Source organism: Doryrhamphus excisus, linkage group LG2, assembly GCF_037039965.1.
Source record: "Doryrhamphus excisus strain RoL-2023G ecotype Guam linkage group LG2, RoL_Dexc_Guam_v1.1, whole genome shotgun sequence".
Classification (NCBI taxonomy): Eukaryota; Metazoa; Chordata; class Actinopteri; order Syngnathiformes; family Syngnathidae; genus Doryrhamphus; species Doryrhamphus excisus.
In genome coordinates this window covers 8,642,204-8,669,040 of record NC_136358.1, presented here as the reverse complement: position 1 = coordinate 8,669,040, position 26,837 = coordinate 8,642,204, and the positions used below count along the sequence as shown (strand labels likewise).

Sequence of the window (26,837 nt, the reverse complement as noted above, 5' to 3'; positions counted from 1 at the left end):
ATCCTGAATGAATTATTTATCATTATTGAATGAATATCAGTGTCTGATATCATTTATTCTGAATAATTTTTTATTATCATTTCATACATACCACAGTGTCTGATATCATACTGTATATCCCGAATTCATTGATTTATTATTATTGAATGAATACCAGTGTCTGATATCATTTACCATGAATGAATTTCTTTATCATTTTGTACATATCACATTGTCTGATATCCTTTATCCTTAATTACTGTATCATGATTGAATGAATACCAGTGTCTGATATCATTTATCCAGAATTGATGTATTTTGTATTATTGAATGAATACCTTGGTATCTGATATAATTTGTCCTTAGTTAATTTATCACTATTTAATGAATACCAGTGTCTGATATAATTTATCCTCAATTAGTTCATTGTCATTTCATAAATACCACAGTGTCTCTTATAATTTATCCTGATTTCATGAATTCATTCTTGTTTATTGAATAGCACAGTCTTCCACAGAATATCATTTATCCTAAATCAATTCATTTCTTATGGTTACCGCAGTGTCTGATATCATTTATTGTGAAGTTGACATAGCTGATATAATTGATCCTGGATATAATATTATTTCGTGAATACCAGTGTCTATATATATATATATAAAAATACTGTATATTAATTTTCCTGAATAGATTCATAGTATTAATACTATTATTGAATAAGATATCTATGACATATATTCATGATATATTAGGTATGATGTTTCTGTCAGTATTTAGTCCTGATGACACATACTTTATCCTTTCCTTTCCAAAAGACATCATCATATCGGGCAATGCTGAGCCATGGATGAAATAAGCTCTGCTTCTTCCTACTCCTTTTTGGGACAAGCTGAGTTGTGCAAACATGTGACATTCCTTATTGGAGCTGTGTTATCATCATCATCATCATCCATGCAGACACAACATATCTGGTCTGGTCCGCTGTGCCCCACATGGAGAGAGTTGACCCCCCCCCCCCCCCCCACCACAGGAGGCATCAATGACCTCCACAGTGTTCCCTAAGCTCCAACATGAGCCTGTGTGTCTTTTTAAAGGCCGCCCGTCCCGACTACATCTCGGGTTCTGTGTCGCTTTTAGCGAGCGCTGATCAAGTTTAAAGCTCTGAAAGTCTAGACCAGTCTACTGTCTGAATCTTAAATACACACTTACTAGTCTGTGTGCGTGTGTGTGTTTGTGTGTGTGTGTGTGTGTTTAGTCTCAACTTAAGTACACACACACACAGTTGGGATCGGTGTGAAGGTTTTTTCCCAACATGGATTCTGGTTATTAGTGTATTTTTACAGGGTTTTGTTTTTTATATTAATTAAAAAAAAACAGTTGAAAATAAAAACCAACCATAAACCAACACACACCATGACATGATTATTTAAAGCAATTAACTACATGAATTAACTACATCATTATAAACAATGTGATTAATGATGATTAAATAATCAAATAAAGGTAACTAATTATCATAATTCAATAATAATTCAATAATGCACAAAATCACGATGAAGTAAAACACCTAGTGGAAAGTGTATAAGTACAATAAAGTACATGCAAGTACATACATAAAAGTAGTGCCGTCAAGAAATGAAAAAATTGAGAGATGAATTATGATCTGTTATAAAATGATCCGCCATACGTTGCCATGTGCGTGTCTGTTTTTCTCCTTTCTCGCCTCCAAACAGGCAGGAAGAAGGTTCACTCTGTGCTCTAGTGTGAGCCTAGACACTTCATAGAACAACCACGAACAGAGTGAGACCTCTTGTCAGCCATGCATAGTCGCTTTTGTCTCTGCTGGGGAGGCGGAAACAGGTTTGCTAGCATATACACACAGCAAGAACAAAGCCTCGTGAGGAGCAATGCAAGGTAGTCGAAATTGTGTGGGTGTGTGTGGGGGGGCAAGGGGGGGGCACTAAAATTTCTCATCTGGAACAAAAACTGAACGCAACAGTGCAAAATGGTGTGCATTTACAGAAAGTCATCGCCAAAGAAATGCTGCTCTTTAATGTTGCTGAAAAGCCAGCATTTCAAGAAATGCTGCAAATGTTTGACAGAGAGTATGAATTAACTGTGAAAAAAAAGATCATGTCACAAAAGTCAATTCCACAGAGGGCAAGATGTCATATTAGAAACCCCTCATCTTCCACGATGTTTATCGGCCTGCAGGTCATCGCTATCCAACATTTGCAGCCTGTCTGTCGCAGACTTGAATCTGTTGACTGCAGCTCATAAAGGTTCAATCCCAAAAAACACTAAGGACATACACTATAATGCGCTCGGAGACTGCAGCTCGCCCCGGATAGAATTATTATTATCATACTTATAAACAACAGTGCCCTCCTGTGGCTATTTTTTGCTATTACAGCTTTCTATGACTAGGAGGCGTAAACCCCAAGTTAACCATATGGTAAAAACGCGCTCTCTAGCGGTGAATATTTGCCATTACAGCCTCTAAGCACTGGTCTGCTTGCTAATATTCATGAGCTCAGTTTCTATGACAACCGAAACAAACCACAACTCACTCAACAGGGAGTCTACTAGCCTTCTAACTTAATATTAGTTTCATTTCATAATTAGTTAGAAATGCAGCATGAAGACCACAATGGAGAAAGTCAAGAACTAGAAGAACTAGACCAGCAGGACACAACTGAACCATCTAGTGGTTGTGATGTTGTTCGGACACGTGACGAGGACGACACCAGTGAGAAACCTTCAAGGGTTGATCAAGAGGAGAGAGGCATGGAGGATGCTGAAGACACCAGTAAACCTACCAAGATGGATGGCCTCCAACAGCTCCAGGAAGAGGAGAGCAAAGTAAGACGTCTCAATGTGGATCTGCAGGCCAAACTAGCCTTCTACTTCAGCCAGAAGACCCCTGAGAAAGACCTCGAGGTGGACGGGGTGGTGTCCACACAGGACTACGACAAGTGCCTTAACTTCCTGGCGGATTGGAGGAGGCAGCACGCCGCTCAGGAGGAGAGGGCACAGCAAGAGGAGGACGAGCTGAGGCTGCAGAGCCAAGAGGAACTAGACAAGGTGAAGACCATAAGGTCATGTCTGTGGATGGTGAGGAACCTTCATTGACTGTATGTTGCAGGTACAGGATGAATGGCAAGCGTTGTTGGCACAGAAGAAGAAGCTAGCAGTGCCATTGCTGAGTCGTCATTTGGGCCGAGAGGCGGCACAGGCCAAAGTGGAAGCCGTGTTAGCGTCCGAGTGCGTCCACCGTGAAGAACTGAGGAGTCTGCGTGTGAAGCACGCCACCTTGAAGAGCAGCGTGGAGCGTCTGGAGTCAGATCTCCATAATGAAGAGGAAGAGCAGGCCAAGGATGATCTTCAGCTCCAGTTTGAGCAGCTGCTGGCCGACAGGATGCAGCAGAGGAAAGTCTTGGAGCAAAAGAACCAAGAAGCCTTGAAGCTCCACAAGAAGATGAAATGCACCTTGGAGGTAGGACCCAGAGTCTTGCATGCGTGTCACTCTTTATGCACTGACTCGTTCTCTCTCAGCTGCTGTCCAACATGAAGGAGAAGCTGCATTGGAGTCGCATGGAGGTCCAGAGCAAGCGGGAGCAGCTGGCCCAGCTGGACGCCACAGTGGCAGCCAAGAGGGACCTCCTGACCAGAACCAAGCGGGCCTGCAGCCGCCTGCAGAAAGACAACACGGAGCTGAAGCACAGCGGCGGACTGCTGGGACACCGTCTGCTGCTGTGGGACTTTGGGGTCACTGTGGGTGACTCCACGCGGCTGCAGGACAAACTGGACAAGCTGAAAAGTCGTCGGGAAGAAATAGTTTCTACAAAAAGCTAAGAAGCAGTTTTGTCAAACTTTTGTGAAACTTGGAAGCATTAAACTGACACTTTCCTGACAATAACTGCATATATTCATTCATTCGCTTTTTCCTCACGAGGGTCGCGGGGGTGCTGGAGCCTATCCCAGCTGTCTTCGGGCGAGAGGCGGGGTACACCCTGGACTGGTCGCCAGCCAATCACAGGGCACATATAGACAAACAACCATTCACACTCACATTCATACCTATGGACAATTTGGAGTGGCCAATTAGCCTAGCATGTTTTTGGAATGTGGGAGGAAACCGGAGTACCCGGAGAAAACCCACGCATGCACGGGGAGAACATGTAAACTCCACACAGAGATGGCCGAGGGTGGGAATTGAACCCTGGTCTCCTAGCTGTGAGGTCTGCGCGCTAACCACAAGACCGCCATGCCGCCCTGCATATATTCTTTATATATAAATAAGATAGATAAGAGATAACACAATAATAGTAACACAGAAGTGGCAGTGTGAGGCATTATTGGAACGTAGCGTATACGCAGAATTGCAAGGTTTATAGTACAGTACTACTGTACTATAAACCTTGCAATTCTTGCAATAAACCTTGCAATGTTTATAGTACAGTATATATACTTGCAATAAACCTTGCAAGATTTATAGTACAGTATATATACTTGCAAGGTTTATAGTACAGTATATATACTGTACTATAAACCTTGCAAGGTTTATTGCAAGAATTGCAAGGTTTATAGTACAGTATATATACTGTATATACTATATATACAGTATAGTACAGTTTATAGTACAGTATATATAATGTATATACTGTATATACAATATATACTGTACTATAAACCTTGCAATTCTTGCAATAAACCTTGCAAGGTTTATAGTACAGTATATATACTGTACTATAAACCTTGCAATTCTACCTACTAGGCTTCATAACACATACATACAAGACAGCCGTGTTAACAATTTAGCAAGGATTAATAGTGAAAAACAGGAAGTGTTTCTTGCATCGTGCATTTCTTCGGTAATTAGAAACAATAAAGGGTGGTCCACAAAGGGGAATTATTTTCTGCGCAGGTAAGCAGTAGCACAGCTCCACTTCCAATTGGACGCAAGTATCACCATGCAAAGCCGATCTGAAAGCTGCATAAACCTCTACACAATGCAACCCAACAAACACTTTATATAAGAATTTGTCATTCATAATATTGTGTCTAACCATTCATATTATTGGATAGCAGTGATTATATTACTGGATATGTGTTCTATGATTGGTAGGCTCCGGCATACTCCCGTGACTTTAATGAAGATAGAAAAAAAGGATGGATGGATTAGATCATTCTTATTACTGTACTTTACATAGAATACAAAGTGGAAGATGAGCAACATGCTGTTTTGTTTGTTAGCCAGCAGATGGCAGCATTCTCCATTAAGCAAGTATGACATGACACATTTTGAACACAATTCTAGCAAAACATATATAAATTCGATATAATATAAACTTTAGCCATATATATATATATATATATATATATAATTTATTTATGTTTGTGTGGGAATATATACAATATCTGTCAAAACTCACTCCTTATTAGGAAGTTTGTCCAAACATTTGGCTGGTGGTGTACAGTATACATATATTCTATATATGTGACCCAAGCGGTATTAAAAATGGAAATGAAAATTATTATTGTATTTATGTTTGTATTATTACCACAATTGTTTGTTTTTTTTACTTTAAACCTTGAAAAAAATTAATTAGCTCTTTTTTTTTTAACTTAATGAAAAGCCGAGCAAACAACTGATGTCACCAAAAATGCTAAATACAGAATACACATACAGCAGGAATGAAGTTTGTTTATTCAGAGAAATATAGGTAAAATATATGTAGGTAAAAACTCCATGACACTATTTAATTCCAACATGGCTACACTGGACAAAACTACTAAAAAAAACTCTAATAAAGTGAAGAATTAGGAAGCAGAAGAAGAAGCGGCCACTTCACAGGGTGGATTCATCCAAAGTTTTCATGATTCTCTCCACCCAGGGGAGATTGGGGTTGGCGCAGATATGATGCCTTTTTTTAGTCACCAGACTGAAGGGAAACATTGAGAAGATGCAAAGTGATCATAAAAAGTGCTGATAGAAAGCATGATGACGATGTATTATAAACTTACATGACTCCCATGATGGGACATCTGCTGTCAGTCATGTAATATGACTGGATGAATCTTTGGCTGAGTTTTATTGGGTAGTGCTTGAAGCAGCAGTCGTCAGGACCGCTGGAATCTGATAGACAAAAGAGCGACAATATGAATACCAAAGGCAAATATCATCTCAGGTGACGTGGTGGAGATAATGGAGGTCTCACTGTTGCAGAAGACTGATGAGAGCATAGCGGCAGCCAGCACACAAAGTACAAAGATGGCCATGCTCCTCATGGTGGCTCTCTCTGAAGATCCAGATGGTCGAGGGCTTCTGACTACCACACATATATATATGCTTGTGGTGGAAGGAGGACGACATCAAACTTTCCACTCTGCTTTGAGAAGCAGCAGAGGAAATGAAGTGCGGTTATGTCAACTCAATATTTCTACATTGCAGTAAGTGTGAAACCATGCATACAATATGAGTATTTGCATCTTTTATTTGGTTTTAAGGAACATTTTCAGTTGGAATGAGACAAGGTGGCCCTCCCCACTAGCAGCACTTCCAAAACAAGACCAAAAAACACCCCCAAACCAGAAAAAAAAAAAAATCAATTTCTACACTATGCAGCAAGAGTGCAATCAGATTTTAATGATTATTAGTTTGGGTGACAAAAGTAACAAAAGTGGAAAAGCCACTGGACACACATACACAAATCAATCTCTAAAACAGAAGGTGATGATGTGTCTTATTGCAGTTCTGTGGTGTATTACCACGCTTTGGGGGCGGTGGTGAAAGCACGCTGCCTTGCTTTGCAAGAACTTACTGGCATCACTAAAACAAGTTTCCTGTGTTTGGAACCCACAACATGTCACCTAATTGACAACAAGGATGAACAACAGCGATAGGACGCCCAATCAGCGAGCATGTGTTAAAAAACGGACAACAAAGTCCACGATACAGCAAAGGAGTCCGCCAGGAATAGTGCAATATAGCTTAGCATGATGAACACAGGTTTCAATGGACAGACGGGAAATAAAAGCCTTTTTAAAACAACAACAATGATTTGCTTCCCCGTGTGAATAAATACACAATTAAAAGACGATGAAATGTAGCTCAAAACAAAGGCAGCTGATGACCTTTTTTTTCTGGAGACATGTAACATCAACTACGTCACTCCTTCAAAGTGCTTTCAGGGCGTCACCTTAAAAAAAATCAAGAGAAAAAGTGGTCCAGTGCCTGGAAGGAGACATGGAGTCCAAAGAGCCAAAGTGGTTGTGATGTCTGGTTCCTCTGGTCCCATTTTGGGTGGGAGTGTGTTCAATAAGGCACCCCTGCTGCTTTGTTACTCACGGGTCCCCTGTTGGGTCCTGCTTCTGATCCCAGTGTCTTTCATAGCAGCACATGTGGATCCCAAAGTCCTCTTAGGTGTCGTTGGCTGAGATCCTCCTCCTTCATGACGGTCTTCGATGTCAGCGCTTCAACACTGGGCTTCCTCGCTCTGGCTCCTTCTGTAACGTCTGTAGAACCTAAAAAGGAACAAAGTAGAGCTCTAACAAGTTCACATGATTTAAAGAAAGGTCAGCCGTCCACCTACCAGCGCCCACTTCCTGTTGCGACTGGTCATGTGGACGGCGGCTATGTGCTGGAAAAGCTGCTCGGCGGGGATGAGGTCGGGCAGGCGGGTGAGGAACTGGGCCATGTGGATGAAGTCCATGCCGGTCAGCACATCCTGGAAGAGGCGCAGGAGGCCCAGTGCCGTGCGGAACAGGAACTCCTCGCCGTCTCTGCAGAAGACGTCCCACACGCGACACGCCAGGTCCAGTGGCAGAGACTTACTGTACAGTGTGAAGATCCTGGCAAGGAAGGAAGGAAGTAATGAAGGAAGGAAGAAAGGATATACATCATGCAACATGTTCTGTTAACTGAAACCCCAACCAATCACTTTGCCAGCTTTTATTTTGAAAAGCGAGGCTCCAGGATGGAATCATGCTGTGAGAACATTAAAGCAGAGGGAGAGGAACTGAAAACACACCACAAGCTTTGTCGGAGCAATTGAAAACGGAAATCGAGGAATTTCCAAAGCGAGAGCCCACCACCGTCAAAACCCCCACCCGCCCCCACAAAACACCCATTTCCTGTTTTCTCAGAGACGCCTGACGGCAGAAGCCATGTTTAGTCCACAAAAACAAACATTACTGCTAATATGGAAGCAAAGCTAACACACTTGAGTAACGACAGAAAGAAAGAAAAGGGACTCACCAGTCGATCAAATAAATATCGGGAGTCAGGTTGTTGTTCTTGAAATGTGCAAAGAGCTTTGGTAGGTTTTCTTCAAAGAACACTTCGAATGCAGCAAAGTATGTCAACATCTGCAACCACAGGAGAGCATACTTGTGATACACACACACACACACACACACACACACACACTTGCAATGCAATATTTGACAACATGCAGGACAATGTTATAACATTTCTAATTGCTTATAGTAGTGAAATTATTTGTGATATCGGTCACTAATAAATGAAAAGTAAGTTAGAAGTGCAGATTGGCTATAGTTTCCAATATACAATATTGCATCAAAATAGGAAATGTATGCAACATAAGGCAAAAAGAGTATTATATCAATACACTCATATGTGACTTTACTCATCTGTATACACCAGTCATTATTTGCACTATGACCCATTGATCATTGCACTAAAATTAATATGTTTGCTCCTGCATATGCTCCTGTGCAATACTATGTGTATATTTTGGATATCTTGTATATATCTTGTTAAATTGTCTTTTTAACTCTACTTTATATACAGTAAAGTCTCGTTTAAACAGGAAAAGATCAAATTCAATCTTGCTAATATTTTATATTTAAACTCAGGACATGTTTTATATAGATATATATTTTCTTTTTTAATAAAACTGCACTTGTGAATGGCGTATAGAAGGGTTTAGATTCTGTTCGACAGATGGCGGTAATGCACACGAAAGCTGCTTTCCAACCGCCAATAAACAACAGAAGAAGAGAAACACCAGGAAGAAGAAGGCACCCTGATACCTTTCCGTTTGAGCAGGCACAAGATCCCTCAATCGGATTGGTTAAAGGAATATTCCATCCCTGTTGAATTCTTTCCGTTTGAGCAAATAAACCAAATGCAATTGGAATATTTGGGTCCATGTATACTATTGACATAATGGCTATTGACATAATATTTGCAAATGATGATTAATAAATGTTAATTATAAAAAGTGATATTGGATAATTCCTCACGGCACACCTGACGGTTTCTCAAGGTACACTAGTGTGCCGCGGCACAGTGGTTGAAAATCACTGCTGTATTGTATATAACTCTGGGTAAAACTGTTGATTTTGTTAATACTTGGGTTGTTTATATTGTTTATTTTTCTATATTGTGTATTTTGTACTGCTTAACTGACTCTGTACTCTTGCTGCTGTGCAATACAAATTTCCCCACTGAGGGACGAATAAAGGCATATCTTAATCTTAATAACCATGATTATGTGATGATTATTATATACTGACAAGGCTGTGGTCCACTCTGAAGAAGGCCATCTGACACGGTTTGTTGAGCAGGTTGGCAAATGCTATGAAGGCGTCGGCTGTGTCCAGATTCAGGATGAGCACTGCTGCGATGAATGACATTCCTTGTACCTACACACACACATACAGTTTTATTCCAAATGTGTTCCGCGTCAAAATATCACTGAGGCTTTCAAGAATGTCATGTAGTGGAAATTCATCACCTAAAGATATTGTTCCAACCACAGCGACGCTAACTGCTAACTTTAGACAATTTCACACTATATTGAGTGTTGTGTGGGAGGTTCCAAACCGCTGATGAACTCCTTTCAACTTTCAACAAAGGTGAGTACACCACTGACATTTCTGCTAATATTTTACATCTTTTCACAGGACAAGTGACACTAGTATAATGTAAAGTAGTCATATAGCTTCCATAGCTCCACAGCTAGCTGTCATGTGAAAAGATATCAGAAATATTTGCGGAAACCCGAGGGGTGTACTCACACGCTACAACAAGGGGTCTCAAACACGCGGCCGCACGAGGACACTAGTTTGAGGCCCTCGCCTTGATATGAAAGTTTAATGTTAGTGCGGCCCGCGCTAGTTTGATATGGATGCTGCATGGTATCATGTACCCAGAAAAAAATATTACGTTTGATTAATGTTCATGTTAAAGGTCAAATAACTGTTAATAGTTATCCGCCCTATCCGTGTGGAAGTGGTAAGTTTTTGGCTATTTAAGTTTAAAGGAAATAACTCACAGCGGATACATACATGTATACAAACAGGGATACCACGCTGAAGTGTAAATAAATGGAGTATTATTTCAGTAATCTGACTAATTTAGTGCCTGGAAAAATGATGCTAGATTACATAGAGACATAAGCAGGTTTCGCTGTATTAGCTTGGGACTTACATAGCCGACATCAGGCCGGTAGCAGGTGTATGCTCCAAGAATGCTGTGCAGCACGTCATGATAGGGCCCCCCCTTGATTTTAAAAACAATTACAGAGATTTAGTCAGAAATAGCAGACCAGGGAGTTATGTGTTCATATAAAATATGTGGTACGTCCACACTGACCTGCTGGAAGATGCACAGTTGGGGGAATGTTCTGGAGATGTCCAGCTTGATCAGCTCCAAGCTCGACTCCCGATTGGACGAGCCCTGGTCTGCAAGAGGAAGCGCAAAAACGTAAGACGCAATCCACCTTAACACTCTTAAGGTGTCTGGTGGTGTACTCTACCTTCACTTTCAGCTTCTGGAGTGCTCACCGGCGCCGTCCATTTCTCTTTCGCCCGTGCCAGGCAGATGTTATAGAGCTCTACAGGGGCAAATTAAAGATGGAGACCATGATGGCTCTATAGAGACATCTTCTGACACAACTCAGTGTTACTATGACAGGTTTCACAGCTCCACACAAATGTAGAAGTTTAAAACCAGTTAAGGAATGTGCTGTGTGTGCATGTGATGATGCAGAGGAGCATACTCCATTCCAAAATTGCTGAGTGTTCACAGCATGTCAGCAGTCAGCTGCAGAGAGATTACTGCAAGTAGCCCTGACAGGCACACACACACCCCCACACAGAGTATCAGGTACCATGTGTGATATTGAGATCGTTGCCCACAGCCAAGCTCCACACTTTGCCTCTGACACTGGGGGGAATGCCCTGCCACCAGAGGTCCCTCACTCGCCGAGATGTGCACCTGCAACATACATTCATGCAATGTGTTCTCATTTGACTGTGGAACGATTCAAGCAATATCAGAGAACTAACATGGCACTCCAGTTGGGCAAGATCTCCTGGTTCCACGTCTGAGCTGCTGAGCCGATGCTCTCCTCCAGCTTACAGCGGTCCTCCAGCTGCTTCCTCCTCTTCTGGGCCTCCTTTAACTCTGATTTCATCAATTAAAAACAATAAAATAAAAGCAATGTGGTTTCGACAGTAAGACAAGGCTTTCATCTACCTCTCTTCTTGGCCTGGGCCACCATCTCTTCATATTGTTGTCTGTGTTTCTCTGCCTCTTCGGCCGGCTTAGCTGGAAGATTACTGCAAGGCATTTGCACATGCTGTGAGTCAGTGGGTGAGCCGCAAAGGTAGAACATCAAAAATGATGTACACATTACTGTAATAACATAGTCTAACATTCTTTAAAAAAAAATACTTAAGTATGTTTTGTATACACTATTGCACTTGTAGCTATCACAACATTCAAAATCACGTCCGCTGAGTAAAAAAATAAAATACAAAACATCTTTGCTAAAACACAGATGTGGACAGATGTGTTACAACACAAACTCAACTGAAAACAAAACCCTGTCGAATTCAGCAGAAACTGAACTTAAAGGAAACGCCAACCCCTGGCCACATTTAAGAGACCAGTTTTGCTTCAGGTTTGTACCCAAACAAAAAGCATACAAACACTTGACATGGAACCTGCACACACGTGAAGGTTAAGTTAAATAATACTTGTGTTGCTGCACTGGTCAAGTTTTCATATAATATAATAAGAGATGCACTAATTCAACAAACAGACACTGGTGCACGGCAGTGCTAATGCTAATGCGAGTGACCTGCTGATAATTATCATGCTAACACCGATGCAGATGATAAAAAAAAAAAAAAGAGTTAGCAGTAAATATTGGAAGCATCCTCACATCGAATTACATGTCAGAGCTGAATTGATAAGTGGATAACATCATGGCAATAAATAACAGCTTAATAGTTTCATATAAACTATGAACATAGGTCAGAAATTGATAATCTTTTACATAAAATTTTATGTAATTATCGTTGTAGTTGCACATCAAAATGTTTACCACAAAGAGATTTCCCCTAGTTTATTATACATAAAAACGTATTTCTATCTACGATTAATTGTGAGTTAACTATGGACAAAATGTGATTAATCATGATCAAATACTTAAATTGTTGACAGCCCTACTTCAAATACAGACCATAACAATGAACATTTGTGTGACTGTACTAGTTGAGCTGAACATTACTGACACCTAGTGGACAGAATACTATATACACCTTTGTCTTTCAGTATTTTTTAATACTGATATACTTTTAATGATTTATTTTCAAATAGCAAGTGCCGTCGCACACTGTGCATGGCTGAAATGCATGAGCACAAATGCTTTCTTGTTGCCCAACCATAACTAAAACTAAAAATAATGGCTGACAAAAACCCTGGTCTGCTATGATCTTAGCTTGCTTATGTCCAAAACAACTTGACTTGAGCTACGTTTTACTTATATTTTTAGACCAGCAATTGTACTTGTACTGTAGTAACATTTCATCCACACATTTTCTATCACAATTTGATTGACCTGGCCTTCATGCTTTCAGTACATGGTGGAGGCGCCAGTGGGGAGGCTTGTAGACATAAGAGGACAAAATATACATAAGAATGAGGGGAATGTTCAGATAAGGCTACAGATGTACCTTTATCACTTCTAGAAGGGGGTAAAAAAAAACGCTAGCATATCAAGACAAACATTGTGTTTACATACGCAGGTCTGTCCTCCAGTATGAGAGCGGTGGTGGAGAGTGGCTCAAAGTCCAGGTTTTTCCTTACATTCTGCCTGGGAGACATCACATTGCCGGGTCCAGCTCTGCCAGTCTTTGTTTCATATTCCTGACAATGCAACAATACACAGTTTGTCACAAAGCTGCGGACATCTTTCGCTATCTCTGAGCAACTTTGAGCTTGCTGCACTAATGAACACAACAACCTCTTTCAGATGGATCGACTGGTGGCTGGTAAAGACAACTATGCCCTCTCTGCTCATTTGCCAGCTGCTCTCTGATAATCGCTCCAACATCTTGTGTGTCGGTCAAGAGTGTGGCAGCTGACTTCACAAATAAGAGTTTAAAAGCTAAAAATGCATTGTCTTAGAAGTTAAGAGCTACTGTAAATAGGTCAAGCAATATGATCACACATGTCCCTGTGTGCTTGTGTGTGTGTGTGTGTGTGAATAATGCAGACAGCGTGTTCAGCATGCAGCTGCACACTGAGTGTGCATGCTCACCATCGACCCCTAGCAGTGATGGGTTTCATTTGCCGGGAGGGATGGATAATAAAGCTTATTGGATTGCTGATTACTTTTTCCACTTGAGAGGAAAGGCAGCACACCGGAGTACAAATATGAGAGCCAATATTCCCTCTAAGCTGCCCACGTGCACAATTGCACACTGGTCTTGGTGTTCTTCAAAGTCATCAAGTATATGGGACAACACAGCAACAGAACCAATGTTGTAATAGCAGTTAAGCACACACTGCTTCACACAGCTTCAATAGCACAGATGAATTCACGTAGTACTACAAAAATTGCATGAACTGCCATAAAACTAGCTTTTAAACACACATGTAAACACCTCCATGGTGCTACTTGGTGATATAAAGTAGCCATCACACTGTGGCCATCCAGGTCAAGATGCTCGTCATAAATTGAATAGAGGGCTGTGACTAGCATTTTAGCATAATCTCTTCAACAGAGACCACTATCAATGCCAATGGTTTGTAAACCACATACCCACTCTAGGAAACTCTGCAGTTAATGGACATGCGTTAATTGTAGCATTTACGGTACATCAACATTCAAAACAAAACAAAGCAATCATAACAGTGGTGCTATATACAACGTTGTTTATAGCCACAAGAAACATGACAATTTTGAGAATAAAAAAACTTACCACGTCTGGATATCAACATGTGTTTTATAAGAAAACTTATTGTGCAGTGAATGTTTTTCCCACCTTGCAGTGCAGAAAAACCTGCGTATCTAGGAAGATCACAAGATATAAGCAGGATATAATTAACCACTTGTTCACAATTAGTTTTACGCAACAAGTGATATAAGTAGACTATCATTGTTAAAAGATGTTTTGCTGTGCATCTCTGTCATCCATGCGCCTGCTTGCAGTGCCAATCAGCATACAGCATGGACTCCCTGGAGCTCTAAGGGTCTTTTATATAACGTGGGAGCCATCCTTTTGCACGTCTTCCAACTGGGTTAACTGGCAATGCCCTCTGATTCTGACACCTAAAGAGGACGCAGAGTCCAACGGCAAACGTCCCCTATGCACAATGCTAACTCACCATGAACGCTGCAGTTCAGCACAGCACACAAGGACAGTCCTCGAGGAGGAGGAGGAGGAGGAGGAGGGGAGGTGTTCCTTATCACCACCTAGCTGAACGTCATTGCTGATCCCGTGGAGGGGGCTCACTCCTGGCAACAGCACCCACAGGACGAAGAAAAGGACGTTGGGGTGGTCAAGCTGCTTCCAGAGTAACACACCCCACCTCGGAAGAGATGCAGCAGCATGGTGCCCCCCCTGTCTGTTCCTCCCTTCCACCGTCCTGTCTCTCTCAAAGGGGGATGCTTAACAGAGCTGCTCTGCATCAGATATGGAGCGAGTACAGTGTGTGTGTGTCATTAGCTGCTGCACTCAAACAAGCTCTGGGCTCTGCTGTGCCCTGACAGCCATTCTAATCGAGTCCAGAGCAATGGATTATGTTCCAGCCTTAATCCAGTCAGCAGCTGCTGATGTAAACACGACATCACATGACACACTGACCACATTACTGACACTAAAAGTGGGGGAAAAAGGCATTGAGAGGATAGTTGAGAGCTTGATCGTCAACATTGAAAGGTTGCTGAAGTGCAAACATGCTCATTCAGGTTTTACAACCCCACCTTCAAACCAGCGGGAAGACAAAAGGCTTGAAATGTGAGCCTTGTTATCTGATTCCTTGGGTCTGATATGAGGTTACAGCCATGGATCAGGTGCACTCAGGAAGTAAGGCACATGCATTGGGTTCATTTTAAAAGGTCACATGTCGTCTTAGCTGAACCACTACTTGGGCTGGGCTGTCTTTGGCCAGGAGACTGTAAATTAGGAGGCTGTAAATTGTGGGTTTACTTACAGCTGACAAGGTAACAAAAAGCTTTCAATGACTGACGTCATAAATGCGGGGTCTTCACTGTGACAACACCAATTAATTGCTAGTGCTTGTTGGTTCTAATGGTGGTTTAAAGTCCCAGCTGCCTTACATAACATCAGAAGTTATCTCTTTTGAGGAGTAATTCATTTACTGCATCAGTGTGTTGCACCACAATAAGCTCGTAAAGACTTATGTATTAAAAGATGCATTACTAAAGGGCCATGCATGAGTATAACTAAAACTACTTACAGTAAATGTTGCAACACTACCTTCTGTATCCTTTTAGGGTCTTTGATGGGGGCCTCGCGTGGCGGCACCTTCCCAAACAGCTTCCATCCAGCATCCTGCTGCTCTGCTGAATGACTGTCCTTCACTTTCCTGGCAAATAGACTCCTGAAACAGAGAAGTGAGGCTAATTAAACTGATGTTTGAGGTACAGTACATCAGGTTCTCCATTCAGCTCATTCCTACACTCCATCGGTTGCCACAAACCTACCTCGCAAAATGTTTCACACGCAAGAACTACATGGGCCAACATAGCGTCCAAAGTCATCACGTTTGCTTGACCATCAAAATAATCTAAAATAAAAATTACACCAAGTGAAAAGAGACGATATCTGGCTTTGGCCGCCAACTTCTTGTAGGACTCACTCCAACATGTTGACCATTAATATGCAGTAATCACCCTCTGCTTTATGCCACAGAAATAACATTAGCTATCTCGGCAAATGGGACCCAAACGTGCACTCTGGAGGGTTTGACTTTAGATATCATGTGACAGCATGTGCTCTTTCACAAAGGTCAAAGGATGATGCAGTAATAAAGAACTGAAAGGAGCCCACTTATTAGCTCTTCCATGGATACAAAGCTGGAATGTATACAGTCTATATATTGTCAAGTGTCATTTGAAGTCATCCATGCAGTTTTTTTTTTTGCAGAGAGCAAGGCATGCACATTCCACAGAGGCAATCATGAGGAAGAAGCAAACCTAAGATTGTTGACTATGACTTAACTCTCAAAAATCCCCAACTTCATGTCCGTGGAAAATGTTGGCGCAGCGTGATGACTCGGCCACACAACTCCCATTGGAAGTGCAGACTTCACATTTTTGTGTAAAGCTGCAGTGGCTCAGGAGGTGGAGCGGGTTGTACAGAAACTTGAATTTTGGCGGTTTGATCCTCGCCCTCTCTACCCAGCACCCAGCCACTGTTGTGTCCCTGGGCAAGACAATTCAATTACTTTGCCTCCAGTGCTGCCCATTCTGGTGCATGAATGTTTGGTGGTGGTCTGAGAGGTGTTTCCATCAGCAGTTGTGCTACAGATATACCTTACCACCATCTCAGTCTGACTGAGGAGTGAATGAATAATGGGTTCACTTCACTGTGAAGGGCTTTGTAAACCTTGAAAAGTATTATATACTGTAAAATCTAACCCCTTACTAAGTGAAACCAGGCTTATGATCTGTGATATTCACAGTTGAGTTTGTCATTACATTATTTCTCAGTTGTATGCACTTTGGGTTGGAAGGCAACCACTTTGAAAGCAAAAGTAAGCAGACAACGAAACATGACATGACAAAAGCAGCCTCTGCGCCCGTCTCTCAGGATGTTACATTACCTACAAGATTTGACTTGCACAATATCACCTTCAAGCATTTGATGCTGGTATCTGAGTTGCATTCATTTACCCACAAAATGAGTCACCAAAAGCAACTTTTTTTTTTTTTTACACCGGTCCAGTCAGCACCGACGCTATTACAATCCATCCCAGAATGGAAGGATTTACTGAAAAAGGTGATAAATAATAATTACTTTACTAAGGCATTACTGAGACTAAATACATACTACTTTATGGCTGTGCATAAATCCTAAACATGGACAGGCTGACGAGAAAGTAGTATTATTGAAAAGATAGAGTTTTTACAGTGTTCAAAGTAAAATAAAGCCACCTTCTGTAGTGGAAACCATTACTCTCCACTACGTTGAGTGAGTGAGACACACACTTCCTTGTTCCATTACACAGTACTGTCTGCTCGAATTAAGCAGCTACTGATTCGTGAGGTAAAATTTATTACTATTTATTATTGTTAATTTTCCATCTGCTTAAATCACAGTGCTGTGGTTTTGCAGATTTTGGAGATAAACCCTGTATTAAGTCAGTTACTATGATAATAAACTGCAACACATAATTAAGAGAAAGCTAGCCCTCCACATGTATAACACTATGTTAGTATGATACATTAACCTTAATATCAGTGATTTGCGCTACAACCTTCCACTAAATTCGGGAGGAGATGATGCAACATATAAGAGGTGCTATTGTTGTATGTGAGTCAATTCAATGCACAGCAATATCTTTAAAGTCCAAATGTGCAGATTAGTACCACATCTTAAAGTGGGTGGGGTTAAATTCACTTCACCTGTGAATGGCATGACACATGAGGACAGGAGCAAAGTGCAGGAGTAAAAAAAAAAACACCAGCCTTTTAGTACATGTCATAAGTCTTCCACTGTGATATGGTGTGCTTTCATGTATGCCGAAGAGCAAATGTTGACAAAAGAGGATGCACAGCTGCATTGAGGCTGAAAGGTTGACCACTCAGGTGGAACAGCAGAAAAGTCCAGCTTTGGTGTGCTCTGTGGCACTGATTTGTGCAAAACGACAACAAAAAAAGAGTGGGAGGAGCCAAGGTGCGCTCCCACAACAAAGCGCTGCTGGAGGCTGCCACATTAAATCAAGACACACGCTGTGTGTTTTCGAACCAAACACCCGCTTAATCAACTGATGATTAAATCACAGCAGCATCCATTCATGCAAAAAAAAAAACTGTGGGCTTGACACAAAGCACTAACTTTTCCTCCTACCTGTCAATGTACAGAAGAAGTGATGGGGCCGCCATGATGCTTTAAAGCGCTCCACAAAACTTAGCAGGGAACCAACAGAAAGCAAACCTTCAGTCAGGTGCACATCCCATACTTTGCACTGTGTGCAGGGAGAAAACACTCCAGCTCCTCGCTGCTCCACCCTCTTAAGTGACAACTCAACTAGAAGGGGTGGAGAAGTCTGAAGTGCAAGGGATGGAATGTGTAACTTTGCAATGCGAGTGTGTGATAACAGCACAATGCAGTCTGTGTTTTGTGTGTGTACTGTTTAGGTACACCGCACACACTAGGAAAAAGAAACACCTTTATGGATACCCACTGCCTGAAAGGGTTCAATTGTTGTCTTTAGAATCAATAAGCAACCACTCCCGTGTACACGTGTGTAAAAGGAATGGATGATAGTAATTTGGCTAGTGCACGAAGGATTAACACATGACCTGGCTGCTGAGTCATGTGGTCACTTAAGTACATGTATACAATCAAACAACCAGGGGTGTCTAAAATGTGGCCCAGAGCCACTTCTGGGCCCAAGCATGTTTTTACTGGCCCTCTGCATATAATAAAAATAAAATATGTTCATTATAAATAACATATATTATTGGATTACACTAATTTCTGTCACGTATACGAATGCGCAATATAAACAAAATTCAATAGAAACAATAGAAATTCGGCCTACAATGGAGATTGTAGTTGTATCGCCCTATCACAACAATGCATCCTGATAATGTAACCTAGCTGTGTCCCGCAAAATTGAGAGTGACAAGTTGCAACCGGCTGCAACATGCCGTTAATGTAAGGTGCTGTCCTGACTGCAGTGGATAGATAGCACAACTAAGGTATGCCCTTTCTCAGCGCCAAGTCCCTCCTCGAAATTATTGTACATTTTTCATTATCTCCAGCTTCAAACAGTGCCACAACTTACAGGGATAGAACATATGAACATGCACTGCAACTTACTCTCAGCTGTTCTCTTGCTAACAGATATAAATTGCGATCGTGATATTTAGACTTACAATAGATTACTGATACACTCCACTACAGTTTTGTACCAACATTAAAATATAGCCCCTATAAACATTGCTCCTTAACGACTCGAGTCACCATTTAACTTGTCATCCAGGAGGTGCTCCTGGCCAAAGTGGCAGAAAAATGGGTAGAAGTTACAGAAGAAGAAAAACAAAACAAAGCAGCGTGACAGTCAACTCGGGTGATGAAGTTTGCTGAATGTTAGCCCAGGCTCACACTGAATCCTGAACAGCTCAGATGCAAGATTGAAATTTCTATTGCAGGCTCATATTAGCTCTGCGTGGTGCAGTTCCAGCTACCGAGCCCGTACAGCGCAACAGATCTTACGCCGCAGATGCCGCAGCACACTCTGGCCAAGGTAATGGGAATACAGCAAGCTAAATAGGAAAACAGATGCCTTGAGGTTGAAACTTCAGGGCACGCCAATCAGTCTAAAAACACTGTACTACATCTTTTTTGCCTGTACACTGGCATTAAGTCGGAAATGTAAACATGAAATCATTACCAGTAATGCAGGGTCAAAAAGTGTGTGGCAGGCCATCACTTCACATATTCAACAATGGATGACGAGAGGCTCATCTTGGAAGTGGAAAACCACAGCATTTTGTATGACACATGATACAACATATGTATGACATATTATAATGTAGCTGTGCAGGCAAATACGGTTGTGGTTTACAAGAACCTCCTGTTAACAACACAAGTTTAAAAAAACACAACACAATACAGTATTTGATAGCGTGGACAAAGCTACTGTATACTTTGCAGTATGTGTCTCACAAAAACACCACAAATTTGATGTAAAAGTACTTATATGGATATTTAATTGTTAAATGCTTTTGGGCCTGCCATCTGAGCCAACTCACCACCAGGTGGTGATCATTTGACAGCTTCACCCCTCTCTTTACACTATATTACTCCTTCATATAGACTTCTCAGCAGTGAGGACTGCCATCAGGCTGCAGGAGTCCTATCATGCCTTTGTGGCCAATGGGTCTCCAGAGTGTAAATGGTAGAAAACTAAAATCAGACCTACGTAGGCCCAGGCCTATGTTACACCCAAAACTATTCTCAGTGTATTCACTTCTGTTCTGGAACTGGGCAACAAGAAAGTAGTGTACCTTACAGCTAACTCTGGCTGGCCTTTTAACCTACATTGCCTTCAGGCCGTATCAAAAACAAGAACAGTTTGCGCCAAATAGCTTCTCCATGCAGATGACTCTGCACTTTTTGCTCAGTTGGAGCCACGACTGCAGTCAGTGACTGATTGCTGCCTTCTACGGTGAGCTACAGCAAGGTCATAGGAGGGTGGGTCCTAAAGGAATCCTTAGAGAGGGACCACCCCAATCTGTAAGTCATACCACTAGAGCTGCCAGTGTTGTTGAAAAATTTTGAAGAAAAAAAAAATATTGAACACCGCCAATGTCAAGCACATGGTGACCAAGATATTGAATATGCAGCACTGTGGAAGATCCTGCACTGACCACATAGGACTTGCCTCATGAGAAAAGTTGCCAGACATATTTGTAACTGCTGCTGCTGCTGCTGCTGATGATGATGATGCAGGCTACTCTCCACTGCAACGTGGGTTAATGTGTACTAAACACTTTTTTTCTGTTACTTTACATTCAAGCTCACTTAGCAGTTAGCATGACTACAAAGGCTATTTACTCATTTACTTTATTGTCTAAGCTTACCTTTAGAATGAGTGATTAGGATTTAGTTCAGAAATGTTAAAACTTAGCAAATACTTTCAAAATGTTATTTTGGTTTTGCCAACAAATTAAATCCAGTCTAAAGATCCCACAACATCCATCCATTTTAAGAAGATGCTTTAACATTCAGTTATTAAACAGAAGGTAATGACATACTGTAAATCATTTTCATGACCAATAAGGACACACGACTACATTGCAGATTTTGTAGAGCAACTTGCCATACTCCTAAAAGAAAATAAATATTTATGTTATTAAAAGGGGAACTGCACTTTTTTTGTATTTTGCCCATCATTCACAATCATGTGAAACATGAACATACAGCGAACTACATGAACATTCTTTCCCTCTCCTGTCCTCTTTTTGAGCTAGCTTACAATGCTGTCATTGGGATACACCTATTTCGACAATGAAGCCCTGTTTGAGGTACATCCTGTGATCATGCATTAACACGTACACTGATGATAAAATGTAATAGCTGCAGTATTTTGCCGTATTTAAAACACCGCCGAATCCTCTTTCCTCTGTGCATCGACACACATACTTATGCTAGTTCTGTCAACAACAGCAGCGACAACACTTACGATGTCCACTCTCTTTGGGATGGCTGTGTCTTCCAGCACAAGATGTGTGCTCCAGTCGTCAGGTAAAAAATGCTGACAGAAAACAAGCATCTTGTTGAGTTTTGTAGTGAAATTGAGAGCTAGAAGGTATCCACTCTTCCGTCTGTGAATGACGCTGAGACAAGCGATGCGCCGCGTTAGTCCGAGAGATAAAAATAGTTTTTCATGACAGTTGCTACAATAATAATAATATCCCTGTAGCTTGGTTAATAAAGTCAGGTACGTAAATGGAATGAACACTGTATCCGTTTTTGAGGGTTTTTTGGGGGGGGCTCATATCAACTCGCTTTCTCGCTATAGAATGCACAGAAAAGGGAAATAAATGCGTGTTCATGTTTCACATGAAGATTGTGAATGATGGGCAAAATTCCAAAAAAAGTGCAGTTCACCTTTAAGTTAGCATTTCTGGTTGTGATATTTGGCAAGCCCTTCTTTGCATATAAGATGGATTTAGGCTTAATTCAAGATCTGACAACTATATTCAGGATACAGCTTTACTACTTTACACAAGTATTAGGTATTATTTTGGGGCAGCCTGGCTCAGGAAGCAAACAGGTCGTCCAGAACATTTAAGGTTGGCGGATCGGTCCTCTGTCGTATCCCTTCACCTACTTCGCTCCTGCCATGTCTGTGTCGAGATGCCTACTATGAAGTGTTCACTTAGTGTTTCACTTAAAAACATTCATTCATTTTCTACCAATTATCCTCATTAAGGTCATGGGCGTGCTGGAGCCTATCCCAATTGTCATGACTGTATGAACAGGGAGTGTTAATGTGTTGTTGTCTATTATAATAAAGGCAGGTTGATACTAAACATACCTGTTGAACAAGCTGACGAGAGATCCCAGTTTCTTTTGCTTGCCATCCTCTTCCTGTCTCGGGACACCCAAATCCTGGATTGGTAGACCCGGAACTCTATAGTCCTTGGAGCATCCTGGTGACGAAGTCAGCACGACGTTAGAGAAATGAGGCATGCTGCCGTTGTCCGTCCCCAAGGTGACAATGGCGCTGGAGTCAGAGGTTATGGTAAAGTCCAGGATGTCCTCATTGGACAAGGAGAACTCTGTGCTCATGCTGGATGTGCTGCACATGGAGTTGTTGTCGCTGCGGTTCAAGGCTCGGTGGCCCGTGGTGGTGGACAGCCTGACGCCCGGGCTGAAGAAGCGGGTGGATCCAAAGCTGTTACGTGGGAAGCTGGAGGACTTGGGCATGGTGCTGCTGTCGTCGTTCAATGTTAGGGTGGCAGGAGAGTCTACCCCAGTGAGCTCCAGTGTTGGGATTCCAGAGTCCTGGGAGGTTACACTGTGGCTATCCTGGGTCATGTTGGGATTGAGTTTCTGGGAGGTAACATGGAACATGGAGGTTGAGAGTGGGTATGGTGCACATCGAAGAATAGATTCACTCTGGAGGACAGTGCTGGATTCAGGGACGTGCTGCTTGGAATGATCATGACGGTCACTGGAGACGCTGGAGCCTTTCATAACAGACCCATTCTCCACAACGGCTCCTGCAGACGCACCTTGGACAAAATCACAAATACCTTCAGGGGTCACTTTCATTTTTTTGATTTTTTAAAAGGCTAAAGCCAATCCAATATGCCAAAAGGCAACATGCATTAAAAAAGTGTTTCTGCACAATAACAACTTAAAACTTTTTGTAATAGGCTTTACCAACTTTGAATATACATTTGGTGAAAAAAATAGTGCATGTAGTAATGTCATCTGTTCGACATCTTAGATATAGCGAGTCTTGTGTTTTGGGTCTACAGTTGCCATTGTGGTAGAAGGATGACTTTTGAGAGTAAGCAGTTTGAAACATTAAAACAAAAACAAGGCATTAAACTGTAAATTAACTGCAATTGCCACACTTCTTCCGGTAGCCTTCTACAGTGTTTCCCGTGGGTCAGCAGGCTATTTGTGGTGGTGGGGTCCCCCAAAGGGCGGGGCAGGATGTGACATTATCTCATTTCCATCATTCGCTGAACTCGTTTTTCTTTGTCAGAGCATGAAACAATGCAGGTAAGTACAACACTAACAGTTAGAACAGTATGAATGATTGTTATTATTAATAGGGGCTGATATGAGGACTTTTTACATCATACCAGTAAATAAAGATTAAAAAATAGCTCCAATGTGGCAAGACTACCGGTACTCTGCTGGAGGTGGGTCAGTATGAGCAAATCAAGCGTTCCTTTTCTGTAATGTGCTGCAAACTTCCCCTCTTCCCCTGTGCTCACTTGTAAACAAACATGGTGTCAATTGAAGTGGGATTTCTCACTGTTTCAGAGGAAGACATTTGACCAAATACTCCACCAACCTGCCACGATGAGGAAAAAAAACCCATCAAACTTCAGCACAAGAAACCTTTGTATTCATGCCATCACTGCTACAATGCCCAGGGCTTGTTTCTATCACCATAGTGTTTGAAAAGTGAAAAAAAGAAGAGACGACCAGAGGGTGATAGCCATCTGATTTCATCATGGAAATGATGTTGCGAGATGACCAGCCCTTTATCGATGAAGATATCGGCTTTTGGACATCATGATATTTATTAAAGGCAAATCTTTGTCAATCCAACTTTGTCTGAATCGTTCTTACCTCCATATGTATCTAAACTACAGTTGAAAAATAACAGATCCAAAACGTTATCGGTATTGGACTTGAGATGGAGGAAGCTATCGGTATCTGCTTGAAAATTTTATATCCCTAATTTTTTGTGATTTAAAAGGGACTTATTATGCACATTTTTCATCCCTTTGTATTGAGTTGTGGACTCCTATAGAGCAGCTACACATGGTAACCAGCACAGAAAGCTTTCTAGATCTTCCAGAATGCACCTATTCCAGCTGTATTTCTTTGGATTACATGCTTCCTGTCTGTTGTATTCCACCCAGGGCCCGCCTCCAGGCACGCCCACTCTACTGTGGTTGGTCACACTCCCAAGTGCTTGAGAGGACTTCCGGTGTTGTGCCGCTAGCTGCACACCCAACTTCATCGGATTTAATGGTACGAGTTGATAATACACAGCATTATATCTTTTTAAATGTACACTTTTAACATACAGCCATAAGTTTTGGATTCTGAATCTGATCTGGAAGTAGAGACTGGACAGTCCGAAATTTCTCAAGAGGTTACTTCAAGACGTCTCTCAAATGGTATGTACCTTCAGGATTTTAGCGTTTAGCGTATTCTACAGCATTGTTTTTGCAGTACTACCAGGGTTTTAAAAACTCAGGTAGACCCACTGATTGTGGTGGGAAACGGCTCTTAGCAGCTCCGCTCCCAGTATGCACACTTTATAATGCTACACAGACAACCGCTTTTGCTCCATGACCTAAAATGACACAAAATAAACAGGACACTGATAAATTGTTACTTACTGCTTGCTCTTCTGACTCTTCCACACAACCAAGTAACGTTGGAAAGGCGTCAGGCTTCAGCAAGTTTGTCGGCTAGTCCAGTTGCATACTGGCCCATGTTCACAAAACAGTCCAGTGTGAAATGCCGTTAGCAGATCCGAATATTTTTCTTTTGCTAGTAGGGAATCAGGAACTCCAACCACTTGTGCATGATGTGTCGTTAAGAATTATAAACAAATATAGCTTTCCCTTACGCCCGAAGAAACACTTCATGTGAGCCATCGTCAACAATGTAAACACAGAAGAAGAGCTTGGGGGAGGGCAGAGAGCGTATCTGGCCTACAGACCACACCCATATAAGAAAGCCTGTCTATGTGTGACATTACAAAAGTACAGTTTTACAACGCCCTCTGAAACAAAGCGTTTTGAGCCATCCCAAACTTCTTTCAGTTTAACACAAAAATACAACTAAATTTATAAATCAGAATTATGGAAAAAGCACAATAGGTCCCCTTTTTTAAAGTTCCTCATTGGCTGAAGTATCGCACAGACAGTTCCAGCTTGTAGCTGAACAATGCCAGCTCACTGCCTTTGTCTTATCTATTTGTCTTTATCCAGTTATATCATGGATGTCCAACCTTTTTCCACTGAGGGTCGCATACTGAATGCAAAAAACATATGTCCACATGAAAAAACGTTCACCTGTAATAGTAAAAAATTATATGTAATTCATTAAATAAATTAGTTACCAGTTAGTTATTTTTGAAAGACTTAGCATTAGGTACATATCAGGTGTTTAGGAGCGTTCATGCAGTGTGTGCGTTCTGTTCACACTTGCCTCACTCAGGACTAGAATCTGCTGCCAGGTGGATCAATCTCAGGTGGTCTCGGTCCCCGTTTGGTCCGGTCCTTTTGGTACAGGACTACAGTTACACTGAACAAGCAGAGGAGCCTGTTTGAACCCAGCCAAATAGCTTCCTCCATCAGGGGTTTGGCACAGATGTGCTCAGAAAGGTTGGGGACCGCTTTGACAAATGAGTGGAAGGTCTACTAGTATATTTCCTTCATAAAACACTTCACAGCACTCGGGCCGGACTTCGGACACCCCAAAATGTTTGGACTGGTACACAATAGCAAAAAATAGACTTTAAATATTTAAAGTTTTAAAAAGTGAAAAAAATAGAAAGTTTAGTGCCACAAATGAATGAACCTACCACAGGGGCTCTGTGCTCGGCTCTGCTCGCCGTGTGTCTGGTTCGCCATGGCGCCCGCTCGCTGCTACAGGTGGCCGGCCGGTGTTGGTGTGCCGGGGCGGTCCATGATGATGCGGCACCACTATCCACTACCTCCTTAACGCAACTCGTTGTGCACAAACATGACCGCGGTGAGGTCATTTGACAAGAAGCGACCGAACGCCACTTCGAAGCGTACTCGCCGGCTAAACAAGTGCACTACCGCTTCCTCAAATTGTACACGAAGCAGGTTCAAGATCTTTGTCTAACACCATGTTACTATTTGCACTACAGCAACACAAACAATTCCTCGGCGAACAAGTTTAGTCGGCTTAGTTGACGTCTTGTACCTGTCTGGATGTTTCCGCCGCCATTTTAAAAAATAAACTTGCACAGGGGTGTAATCGATCTCCGAGTGTCGATGCCGGATGGATTCACCTGTCCACAGCCCCAGGCAGAACCAATCGACCACACCGACTACTCTATTGTGCTGTTAAAAAGGAATATAACATGCCACGAAATA

General features: G+C 41.9%; 3 protein-coding genes across 7 annotated transcripts; 1 reads left to right on the top strand and 2 right to left on the bottom strand.

The window, feature by feature from the left end:
- Positions 1–2,610: 2,610 nt before the first annotated feature.
- cfap184 (cilia and flagella associated protein 184) lies at positions 2,611–3,834 on the top strand. Its single transcript, XM_058065935.2, has 3 exons — positions 2,611–3,063; positions 3,125–3,475; positions 3,535–3,834. The coding sequence occupies exons 1-3, from the start codon at positions 2,611–2,613 to the stop codon at positions 3,832–3,834; spliced, it is 1,104 nt and encodes a 367-aa protein (XP_057921918.2).
- Positions 3,835–5,389: 1,555 nt separating this feature from the next.
- LOC131126442 (C-C motif chemokine 4 homolog) lies at positions 5,390–6,334 on the bottom strand. Its single transcript, XM_058068975.2, has 3 exons — positions 6,201–6,334; positions 6,007–6,118; positions 5,390–5,924 (listed from the first exon to the last, which is right to left on the bottom strand). The coding sequence occupies exons 1-3, from the start codon at positions 6,268–6,270 to the stop codon at positions 5,831–5,833; spliced, it is 276 nt and encodes a 91-aa protein (XP_057924958.2). The 5' UTR covers positions 6,271–6,334; the 3' UTR covers positions 5,390–5,830.
- A 126-nt stretch (positions 6,335–6,460) lies between these two features.
- Positions 6,461–26,732, bottom strand: tbc1d14 (TBC1 domain family, member 14). 5 transcript variants are annotated; one of them, XM_058068944.2, is made up of 15 exons: positions 26,297–26,731; positions 25,921–26,016; positions 22,544–23,243; positions 15,745–15,868; positions 13,041–13,165; positions 11,489–11,571; positions 11,299–11,416; positions 11,121–11,227; positions 10,767–10,844; positions 10,604–10,692; positions 10,439–10,510; positions 9,523–9,651; positions 8,240–8,349; positions 7,575–7,833; positions 6,461–7,506 (listed from the first exon to the last, which is right to left on the bottom strand). In XM_058068944.2, exons 3-15 carry the CDS (start codon positions 23,203–23,205, stop codon positions 7,450–7,452), a joined length of 2,013 nt encoding a protein of 670 aa, XP_057924927.2. In that variant the 5' UTR covers positions 23,206–23,243; positions 25,921–26,016; positions 26,297–26,731; the 3' UTR covers positions 6,461–7,449. The 5 variants fall into 5 exon arrangements, with proteins under 5 accessions (XP_057924927.2, XP_057924929.2, XP_057924925.2 ...); XM_058068946.2 differs by having other exon boundaries at positions 22,544–23,231; XM_058068942.2 differs by lacking the exon at positions 25,921–26,016 and having other exon boundaries at positions 26,297–26,732.
- Between the last annotated feature and the right edge of the window lie 105 nt (positions 26,733–26,837).

Bases quoted from the DNA above. Each gene is read 5' to 3' on its own strand.
- cfap184 (XM_058065935.2), top strand. From the start codon at position 2,611: ATGCAGCATGAAGACCACAATGGAGAAAGTCAAGAACTAGAAGAACTA. The intron at 3,064-3,124 runs GTGAAGACCATA...TGTATGTTGCAG, and splicing joins GCCAAGAGGAACTAGACAAG to GTACAGGATGAATGGCAAGC. The intron at 3,476-3,534 runs GTAGGACCCAGA...GTTCTCTCTCAG, and splicing joins AGATGAAATGCACCTTGGAG to CTGCTGTCCAACATGAAGGA.
- LOC131126442 (XM_058068975.2), bottom strand. From the start codon at position 6,270: ATGAGGAGCATGGCCATCTTTGTACTTTGTGTGCTGGCTGCCGCTATG. The intron at 6,119-6,200 runs GTGAGACCTCCA...TTTGTCTATCAG, and splicing joins CTCATCAGTCTTCTGCAACA to ATTCCAGCGGTCCTGACGAC. The intron at 5,925-6,006 runs GTAAGTTTATAA...GTTTCCCTTCAG, and splicing joins TGTCCCATCATGGGAGTCAT to TCTGGTGACTAAAAAAAGGC.
- tbc1d14 (XM_058068942.2), bottom strand. From the start codon at position 26,345: ATGGCGAACCAGACACACGGCGAGCAGAGCCGAGCACAGAGCCCCTGT. The intron at 15,869-22,543 runs GTATGTTTAGTA...TCTCTGTTTCAG, and splicing joins CTCGTCAGCTTGTTCAACAG to GAGTCTATTTGCCAGGAAAG. The intron at 7,834-8,239 runs GTGAGTCCCTTT...CTTCCTTGCCAG, and splicing joins GATATTTATTTGATCGACTG to GATCTTCACACTGTACAGTA.